Source organism: Rana temporaria, chromosome 8 (genome assembly GCF_905171775.1).
Source record: "Rana temporaria chromosome 8, aRanTem1.1, whole genome shotgun sequence".
NCBI classification, from domain to species: Eukaryota; Metazoa; Chordata; class Amphibia; order Anura; family Ranidae; genus Rana; species Rana temporaria.
Window position 1 is genome coordinate 2,854,599 of NC_053496.1, and position 11,329 is coordinate 2,865,927.

At 37.6% G+C, this 11,329-nt stretch overlaps 1 protein-coding gene across 1 annotated transcript; it reads left to right on the top strand.

Annotated features, from left to right (window-relative positions):
- Positions 1–217: 217 nt before the first annotated feature.
- On the top strand, positions 218–1,303 carry LOC120910318 (C3a anaphylatoxin chemotactic receptor-like). The gene has a single exon (XM_040322094.1). The coding sequence runs from the start codon at positions 231–233 to the stop codon at positions 1,155–1,157; it is 927 nt and encodes a 308-aa protein (XP_040178028.1). The 5' UTR covers positions 218–230; the 3' UTR covers positions 1,158–1,303.
- Positions 1,304–11,329: the final 10,026 nt, after the last annotated feature.

The window sequence follows — 11,329 nt, forward strand, 5'->3', positions numbered from 1 at the left end:
CGGATCCCAAGTGGTTAAAGGAACCAATTTAGAAAATAAAAGATGAACCTTTACAACCCCTTTAGGGGCCGCCCTGCTGCAGTATATGAATGTGGGGCAGTCCCTAAGCGGCTAATACTAGAAGTTACATTATTTTCCTTACAATATTATGGAACTGATTAATAATCAGACAGATGAAGTAACTCTCGATGTCTTTACAGGAAAACAAGATGTCCAATGTCAGCAGTGAAATGGATCCAACCACGTTTAATAGCCATGAGGATTTGTTCACCATCCTGGTTTTATCTCTCACTACTCTCGTGGGTGTCCCCGGCAATGCTCTGGTACTTTGGGTTACTGGAGTGAAGATGGAACGGACCGTGACCACCGTTTGGTTTGGGAACCTTGCTCTGGCCGATATCATGTGCTGCTTGTATCTTCCATTCATTGCAGTGCAGTTATTATACCAAACTTGGCTGTACGGTCCTGTCCTCTGCAAGATTTTACCCTTCATCCTCATCCTTAACATGTTTACCAGTGTCTTCACCCTGGTGGCTATCAGCGTTGACCGATGGATTCTGGTTGTCCATCCCGTGTGGGCCCGAAATCACCGAAGAATCAGAATGGCGTGGATGATATGCTTGGCTATTTGGATGTTGTCCTTCGCGATGTGTCTGCCTACCGCCATCAACAAAAGATATCACACCTCTCATAACGAGACCTCCTGTTATTCAGATTTGTACATGTTAAAGCCCATCATCCTCACACGTGCGATGTTCGGATTTCTGATCCCTCTTATTATCATTTGTATCTGTTACATCCATCTGGCTTTTACCGCACAAAATATCAGGTTTTCTGAAGTAGGTCGAAAAACCACCAAGATGGCAATAAGTATTATTGTCGTGTTTTTCATCACCTGGGTCCCCTTCCACATCATCGCAGTAACCGTGCTATACACTATGAATAAAGTACTGCCCATCCTGGACCTTCTGGCACTGTCTCTGGCCACGTTCAATAGTTGCATCAACCCAATACTCTACGTCTTCATGGGGAAAGATATGAAGCAGAAGCTGAGACAGTCTGTTGGCGAGCTCATGGAAAATATATTTAGTGAGAACGTATTATCCCCACCATGCAGTGAGGACCAGCGCACCCCAGAAGAAAGCCTCCCGCTCTAATGTATGGAATGGATTTGTAGATGTTTTAGAGTTTTTATCTTTATTAGTGATTGTGATCAACTACTGCTCAGCATCTTATCAGTGCGTGTTAGGGCGGCCATACTGTATGTCTTGAATAAGTCACATGCCATCAGGACTTAATGCTTAATGACCATTTGGGGTGATAGGTGTTATCAGTATATGTGAAGGTCCCCCTTCCCCTCCAAGTTGTCCACTCTGTCCACTGATAGACATGTCCATTTCGTTTTGTTACGAATTCGGACGAATTTTTAATTATTCGGAAATTCGTATGCATCCGAATTTCCGAATTACAAAATGAATGAATTTAAATAAATTCGAAAAAACGCAAACGAAATTCGAATTCGAATCGAATTTGAAAAAATAGAAATCGATTTTCTAAAAACTACAATAACATAGAATATAAAACAATAAAGCAATAGAATCAAAAAGAATAGAATAGAAGTTAATAGAATGTAATAAAATAGAACATGACAGTCTTCCAAAATTCTAATAGTATAAATTTGAATTCTAGAATAGATTGGAAAATAATTAAAATTTATGGAAACTAAAATATAAAAGAATAGAAAAACAATAGAACAGAATAGAATCAATTATAATATATATTACATTTTATTATATTCTCTTGTTTTTCTTTTCTATTCCATTCTAATCTTTTCTATTCCAATTTGAATTCATTTTATACGAAATTCGAATTTCTTATTGGATGAAATTGAATTTGAAGAGAAAAGATTATAAAAGATTAGTTTCATATTAGAATTTGAAAAAAATTTCACCGAATTCCTAAAATGTCGATCAAATTTGAAAATTTTTATAAATTTAGAAAAAATCTACTGCATTTGAAAAAAATTATACTGCATTTGAAAAAGATCTACCGAATTAGAAAAAAATACTGCATTTGAAAAAAATCTACTAAATTAGAAAAAACTACCACATTCGAATTTTTTTTTACATATAACCGTTTTCCAAAATTCGAATTTCAAATAGAATGAAATCGAATTGGAATAGAAAAGATTAGAATAGAATAGAAAATAATAGAAAAGTTAATAAACTAAAAAAACAATAGAACAGAATAGAATCATTTATAATATATATTATATTTTATTCTATTGTTTTTCTTTTCTATTCCATTCTAATCTTTTCTATTCGAATTTGAATTAATTTTATACGAAATTCGAATTTCTTATTGAGTGAAATCGAATTTGAAGAGAAAAGATTATAAAAGATTAGTTTCATATTAGAATTTGAAAATTTTTTGACCGAATTCCTAAAAAGTCGATCAAATTTGAAAAATGTAATTAGATTAGAAAAAATCTACTGCATTTGAAAAAATTATACCGCATTTGAAAAAGATCTACCGAATTAAAAAAAAATACTGCATTTGAAAAAAATCTACTGAATTAGAAAAAACTACCGCATTCGAATTTTTTTTTACATATAACCGTTTTCCAAAATTCGAATTTCATATAGAATGAAATCGAATTGGAATAGAAAAGATTAGAATAGAATAGAAAATAATAGAAAAGTTAATAAACTAGAAAAACAATAGAATAGAATAAAATATATTTTATTCGCTTTTGTTCTATTGTTTTTCTAGTCTATTCTTTTATATTATTTTCTATTCTATTCAAATCTTTTCTATTCTAATTCAAATTCATTCTATACGAAATTCGAACTTCTGAAGCCACCTTCCAAAATTTGAATTTCGTATAGAATGAATTAGAATCGAAAAGAATACAAAAGAATACAAAAGAAAATAATAGAAAAGAATGGCATAGAAATATTATATATATATATTTATATATTTTAATTTCGGAAGATGGCTTCAGAAGTTCGAATTTTGTATAGAATGAATTTGAATAGAAAAGAATAGAAAAACACTAGAACAGAACAGAAAAAGATATAATTAAAAAAAAAAAAATATATATATATATATATATATATATATATATATATATATATATATATATATATATATATATATATATATAACCATTTTCCGAAATTAAAATTTTGCATAGAATGAATTTGAATTTGAATAGAAAAGATTAGAATAGAAAATAGAAAAGAATAAACTAGAAAAACATATATTATATTTTATTCTATTCTGTTCTAATGTTTTTCTAGTTTATTATTTTCTATTTCTATTCTAATCTTTTAACCCTAACCCTAATATTTATTTATATAACTATTTTCTGATGTATAGAATGATTTTTGAATTAGAATAGAAAAGATTAGAATAGATTAGAATAGAAAAGAAGAAACTATAAATAAAATAGAACAAAATAGAATATAATGTAACATATATTGTATCTTATTCTGTTCTATTGTTTTTCTAGTCTATTCTTTTCTATTCAAATTCAAGTTCATTCTATACAAAATTAGAATTTCGGAAAATGGTTATATATATATATATATATATATATATATATATATATATATATACAGTGAGGAAAATAAGTATTTGAACACCCTGCTATTTTGCAAGTTCTCCCACTTGGAAATCATGGAGGGGTCTGAAATTGTCATCGTAGGTGCATGTCCACTGTGAGAGACATAATCAAAAAAATGTATTTATTTGTATGATACAGCTGCAAATAAGTATTTGAACACCTGTCTATCAGCTAGAATTCTGACCCTCAAAGACCTGTTAGTCTGCCTTTAAAATGTCCACCTCCACTCCATTTATTATCCTAAATTAGATGCACCTGTTTGAGGTCATTAGCTGCATAAAGACACCTGTCCACCCCATACAATCAGTAAGAATCCAACTACTAACATGGCCAAGACCAAAGAGCTGTCCAAAGACACTAGAGACAAAATTGTACACCTCCACAAGGCTGGAAAGGGCTACGGGGAAATTGCCAAGCAGCTTGGTGAAAAAAAGGTCCACTGTTGAAGCAATCATTAGAAAATGGAAGAAGCTAAACATGACTGTCAATCTCCCTCGGACTGGGGCTCCATGCAAAATCTCACCTCGTGGGGTCTCAATGATCCTAAGAAAGGTGAGAAATCAGCCCAGGACTACACGGGAGGAGCTGGTCAATGACCTGAAAAGAGCTGGGACCACCGTTTCCAAGGTTACTGTTGGTAATACACTAAGACGTTATGGTTTGAAATCATGCATGGCACGGAAGGTTCCCCTGCTTAAACCAGCACATGTCAAGGCCCGTCTTAAGTTTGCCAATGACCATTTGGATGATCCAGAGGAGTCATGGGAGAAAGTCATGCGGTCAGATGAGACCAAAATAGAACTTTTTGGTCATAATTCCACTAACCGTGTTTGGAGGAAGAAGAATGATGAGTACCATCCCAAGAACACCATCCCTACTGTGAAGCATGGGGGTGGTAGCATCATGCTTTGGGGGTGTTTTTCTTCACATGGGACAGGGCGACTGCACTGTATTAAGGAGAGGATGACCGGGGCCATGTATTGCGAGATTTTGGGCAACAACCTCCTTCCCTCAGTTAGAGCTTTGAAGATGGGTCGAGGCTGGGTCTTCCAACATGACAATGACCCGAAGCACACAGCCAGGATAACCAAGGATTGGCTCTGTAAGGAGCATATCAAGGTTCTGGCGTGGCCTAGCCAGTCTCCAGACCTAAACCCAATAGAGAATCTTTGGAGGGAGCTCAAACTCCGTGTTTCTCAGCGATAGCCCAGAAACCTGACTGATGTAGAGAAGATCTGTGTGGAGGAGTGGGCCAAAATCCCTCCTCCAGTGTGTGCAAACCTGGTGAAAAACTACAAGAAACGTTTGACCTCTGTAATTGCAAACAAAGGCTACTGTACCAAATATTAACATTGATTTTCTCAGGTGTTCAAATACTTATTTGCAGCTGTATCATACAAATAAATAGTTATCATACATTGTGATTTCTGGATTTTTTTTTTTTTGATTATGTCTCTCACAGTGGACATGCACCTACGATGACAATTTCAGACCCCTCCATGATTTCCAAGTGGGAGAACTTGCAAAATAGCAGGGTGTTCAAATACTTATTTTCATCACTGTATGTATATATATATATATATTGCTGTTCTATTTCTCTATTCTACTGTATTCTTTTCTATTATTTTCTATTTTATTCTAATCTTTTCTATTCGAATGTGAATTCATTCTATACGAAATTCGAATTTCGGAAGATCATAGAAAAAATATAATGTAATATATATATATATAAAACCTCTTCTGAAATTCGAATTTCATATAGAGTAAAATCGAATTTGAATAGAAAAAGATTAGAATAGAAAAAAATAGCATAGAAAAAACAATAGAATAGAATAAAATATAATATATATTATATTTTTTTCTATTCCGTTCTATTGTTTTTCTTTTCTATTTTTTTCTATTATTTTATTTGAATTCATTCTATACGTAATTTGAATTTCATATATTTTCATATATATACAGTACAGACCAAAAGTTTGGACCCCCCTTCTCATTCAAAGAGTTTTCTTTATTTTCATGACTATGAAAATTGTAGATTCACACTGAAGGCATCAAAACCAAATATAAAAATAAATAAAATATATTTCATATTCTAGGTTCTTCAAAGTAGCCACCTTTTGCTTTGATTACTGCTTGGCACACTCTTGGCATTCTCTTGATGAGCTTCAAGAGGTAGTCACCTGGCGCAGCACACCATCACTCTCCTTCTTGGTCAAATAGCCCTTCCCCCGCCTGGAGGTGTGTTTGGGGTCATTGTCCTGTTGAAAAATAAATGATGGTCCAACTAAACGCAAACCGGATGGAATAGCATGCCGCTGCAAGATGCTGTGGTAGCCATGCTGGTTCAGTATGCCTTCAATTTTGAATAACAACAGTGTCACCAGCAAAGCACCCCCACACCATCACACCTCCTCCTCCATGCTTCACAGTTGGAACCAGGCATGTAGAGTCCATCCGTTCACCTTTTCTGCGTCGCACAAAGACACGGGGGTTGGAACCAAAGATCTCAAGTTTGGACTCATCAGACCAAAGCACAGATTTCCACTGGTCTAATGTCCATCCCTTGTGTTCTTTACCCAAACAAGTCTCTTCTGCTTGTTGCCTTTCTTTAGCAGTGGTTTCCTAGCAGATATTCTACCATGAAGGCCAGATTCACACAGTCTCCTCTTACCAGTTCTAGAGATGTGTCTGCTGCAAAAGGTGGAAGAACCTTGAATATGAAATATATTTTCAGTTGTTTCACACTTTTTTGTTCTGTATAATTCCACATGTGTTACTTCATAGTTTTCATGCCTTCAGTGTGACTCTACAATTTTCACAGTCATGAAAATAAAGAAAACTCTTTGATTGAGAAGGGGTGTCCAAACTTTTGGTCTGTACTGTACACACACTTTTGTCCAGCCAATAACCACTTAAGCCCCGGACCAATATGCTGCCTAAAGACCCAAGGGGTTTTTACAGTTCGGGACTGCGTCGCTTTAACAGACGATTGCGCACTCGTGCGACGTGGCTCCCAAACAAAATTTTTTGCGCTATAAACAAAAATAGAGCATTTTGAAAAAAATTCAATATTTTTTACTTTTTTCTATAATAAATATCCCCCAAAAACATATATAAAAATTTTTTTTCCCTCAGTTTAGGCCGATACGTATTCTTCTACCTATTTTTGGTAAAAAAAATCGCAATAATCGTTTATCGGTTGGTTTGCGCAAAATTTATAGCGTTTACAAAATAGGGGATAGTTTTATTGCATTTTTATTTTTTTTTATTTTTTTACTACTAATGGCGACTAATCAGCGTTTTTTTTCGTGACTGCGACATTATGGCGGACACTTCGGACAATTTTGACACATTTTTGGGATGCATTTAAATTGCATTGTTTATTGTGAAAATGACAGTTGCAGTTTGGGAGTTAACCACAGGTGGCGCTGTAGGAGTTAGGGTTCACCTAGTGTGTGTTTACAACTGTAGGGGGGTGTGGCTGTAGGACTGACATCATCGATCGAGTATCCCTAATAAAAGGGATCACTCGATCGATGCGCCGCCATAGTGAAGCACGGGGAAGCCGTGTTTACATACGGCTCTCCCCGTTCTTCAGCTCCGGGGAGCGATCGCGACCGGGCGGCTATAAACGAATAGCCGCGCCGTCGTCCCGGATCGCTCCCCGAGGCTGACCGACCGCCGCATGTACGGGGGGGGTCCCGATCGGACCCCCGACCCACGTCAAGCAGAGGACGTATAGGTACGTGCATGTGCCTGTCCGTGCCATTCTGCTGACGTATATTTACATGAGGAGGTCGGCAAGTGGATAAGCAATGCAAAAAAAGTATATCGGCCATGACTGGTGCACTGCTAGAGTCCTAGCTCATTACCCCTTAACTAAACACCACTTACCTACCCCTAAACCTAAATTGACCACACACAACACCTTCTGGATGAAATGGCCACTAAAGGCCCCTTTATTAATTCCAAAAGGTAAACAAAAAATAAACTATCAAATAACTTATTTTTTAATAAATATATATAATTCTTTAAATAAATATATATATTTAAACATAACAACTTTTTAACCCAAATAACATTTTCAAAAGATTTACGTAAGAGGTTCCTGAGAGAAGGTAGGTAAGCAAGGCTATGTCATGGGCTGACACCATCTCCAAAGTATTCTGGCCTCCAGCCGCGTTCCTACCAGCTTCGAGACTTGATCGATTCCTTCACTGTTCAGCCCGATTGACCACTAGCCCACTTAACCCGATAGGGAAGGTGCACTGCCCATCTGCGCTTAGACACTGCCCTGACGGGTCAGTATTTGGCGCATTATAAATCTATTAAATCAATCAATCAATCAATCCCGAGAACAGGCCCCAAACCCTACCAACAATCTTTGATATATACCACCAATATATATCCACCCACCACCAACCAACCCTCAGGAACCCCATACCCCTGCCAATACCACCTGGAACGAAAAATACCAGACAAACTTCCACTAGGGAAGGAAAAAACAATCTGTGTGTTACCCCTTCCAGTCCTTGGCGCCGAATGCCTAGCTCCGCCCCCCTCTGCACTTATAGAGAGCTGCCTCGTGTAGCCAGCCCCACCCCCCTTACCAACTTCCTCTTCCTGGAGCAACCTCCTCAGCGTTCCCCCAGTCATGTGGCCCCTCTGCCTAGGTTCCCTTTACGCCGGGGCATTCTTTGTTGTCCTTCTTAACCTGCCTACATTGAAAATCAATTGTATTAGATATTAATATAGATACCCCTCTTGAGTATTTATGTGTATGTCGAATGAAATTGCATTTTAAACTGCTTTTTTCTTTAATAATGTAAAGTATGAGGAAGCAAATGAGTTTCCTGTAGGCAGATTATATGTGAGAGTCTCATCAATGACATAAAGATAGCTTGACGTTTAGAGGGGATACCTAGCCCTCTAACATTCCATGAGACTATTGCGTCCCTCTGAGGGATCATTATATATTACTTCTATACATTTTAACTCTAATTATATCAAGTTACCTTCAGCGCCCCCTTGTGGTTAACTCCCAAATTGCAATTGTCATTTTCACAGTAAACAATGCATTTTTATAGCACTTTTTGCTGTGAAAATGACAATGGTCCCAAAAATGTGTCAAAAGTGTCAGATGTGTCCGCTATTAATGTCGCGGTCACGAAAAAAAAACCGCTGATCGCCGCCATTAGTAGTAAAAAAAAATATTAAAAAAAATGCAATAAAACTATCCCCTATTTTGTAAACGCTATAAATTTTGCGCAAACCAATCGATAAACGCTTATTGCGATTTTTTTTACCAAAAATAGGTAGAAGAATACGTATCGGCCTAAACTGAGGGGAACATTTTTTTTAATATATATATTTTTTGGGGGATATTTATTATAGCAAAAAGTAAAAAACATTGAATTTTTTCCAAAATTGTCGCTCTATTTTTGTTTATAGCGCAAAAAATAAAAACCGCAGAGGTGATCAAATACCACCGAAAGAAAGCTCTATTTGTGGGGAAAAAAGGACGCAAATTTTGTTTGGAGGCCATGTCGCACGACCGCGCAATTGTCAGTTAAAGCGACGCAGTGCCGAATCGCAAAAAGGGGCCTGGTCCTTTACCTGCATTTTGGTCTGGGTCTTAAGTGGTTAATGGACCAGTATCTTAATAAGAGATGAGTAAAAGCAAACATATACAACAAGACTGGCACATATAGAAAACAAAGACAAGACAAACACACAAACACACACATATAATCAATCATACACATAGAACAAATCATTGGGGTTATATGATCAAAGAGACCACCAGAAAAAAATAGAGCTCATCCGGACCCCTCCATTTCTATACTTTTCCTTCCATATTACCTACTTTCCCCCAATCCCTCCTCTTCAGGAGCAAAAAGAAACAGAGGAAGAAAAAAAAAAAGCTTTGAATCAGATTCCAATCCCCAAAGGTCCAATCAAAAAAGGTCAGACCTTTAAAATAGAAAAACGAACTAAATGACTTTCCAGGTTCCAGCAATGTCCAGATTGAGGGTCAAAAAAAGGCAGTATAGCCCCCCCCCCCCCCCCATCTCACTGCATGAGCATTGAGGGATTTCCAACCAATGGAGCGGTTTTAAATACCCAGAAAATTGTGGAGAAGGGGTTCCCAATGATATCACTGCCAATATTTGGTATTCGTCTGAATATTGACAATAATTTGTTATTTTTATCACAGGAAACTATCTAGCGCCAACAATTTGCACAGCCCTTTACATATTGTACATTCACATTAGTCCCTGCCCTCATGGAGCTTACCATCCTTAGTTCCTATCTCTCATACACTCACATACTAGGGCCAATTCAGACAGAAGCCTGTCAACCTACCACCATGTCTTTGGGTTCTTGGAGGAAATTGAAGTACCTGCAGGAAACCCATGAAAGCAGAGGGAGAATATGCAAACTCCATGCAGATAGTGTCCTGGTCAGAAGTTAAACTGAGGACCTCAGAGGTGCAAGGCAGACGTTCTAGACATTACTGCCTGACTTTGGAAAATTATCCAGTATGGGCAGTGATATCATGGGGAACCCCATCTAGCCCCCCCTTCCCAGAAACTTGGAAGAACATAATAATAAATATTCCCCAAAATATTCTTCTCCTTGTGATCCTCACATCAGCAGATGGAAATATTAACTTGAGGTCATTACTGCTAAAGGTAGAAGAACCAACTGCCAACTTTTCTATACTTAAAATTCTACCTTTCCTGTCTACAGCAAGGAAAAAATATGAAAAACTTGAAGGGACAAATACCCACTGATGGCATTTTAGTTTAGGGATGGCGTCTTACCTGCTTATAAAATGATTTCACAAAAAACCTGCAGGAAGGAAGTCGGTGTGTTACCATAATAGTTGTGTAAATTATGGTAAGAATACATTTTAGTCATCAGTTGTTACTCTGAAATATTCAGAGGAGGTGGAAGGTTCTTCTCTCCATCTGCTGCAGACTGATAGAGGTAAGACCGGCCATGGAGGAGTCATTCCACCATGGATGGGAGATGGAAGAGTGAGAGGAAGAAAGTGGAATAGAAAGGGGAAAGAGGAGGGAGGAGAATGAGGAAGACAAAAAGAGAACAAAATGGGGTTAGATATGAAGGTAGACGGGCAGAGAGAAGAAGAGGCAAGAGATATAAGAAGGTGACATAAAAGTACAAAAGGTGAGAGGATCCTGGAGGGAATGACAATGGAGAGTATGTACAGGAGAGGAGTATGGAGGGAATGATAATAGACAGTATGTACAGGAGAGGAGTATGGAGGGAATGATAATGGAGAGTATGTACAGGAGAGAAGTGTGGAGGGTATGACAATGAAGAGTGGGTGCAATAGAGGAATCTGGGGTGTGTATTGAAAAGTGGGTGCAGGATAGGGCTGTGGTGGCTATAACCATGGACATTGAGTACAGGAAAGGAGTGCAGAGAGTATGAGAGTGGGCAGTGGATGCAGGAGAGGCACAAAGATGTTGGGGGCAGTTGGGCGCAGTACGTATGTACAAGAAAGGAGTGTGGAGGATATGACTGTGGGTGCATTAGAGGGCTGTGGAGGGTATGACAATGGGCACTATGTACAAGAGAGGAGTGTGGGGGGTATGACAATGCTCAGTGGGTGCAGGAGAGGAGTGTGAGGGGTATGACAGTGGGCAGTGGGTGCAGGAGAGGCACAAGCAG

Excerpts from the sequence above, each read along its gene's own strand:
- LOC120910318 (XM_040322094.1), top strand. The coding sequence starts at position 231 with ATGGATCCAACCACGTTTAATAGCCATGAGGATTTGTTCACCATCCTG.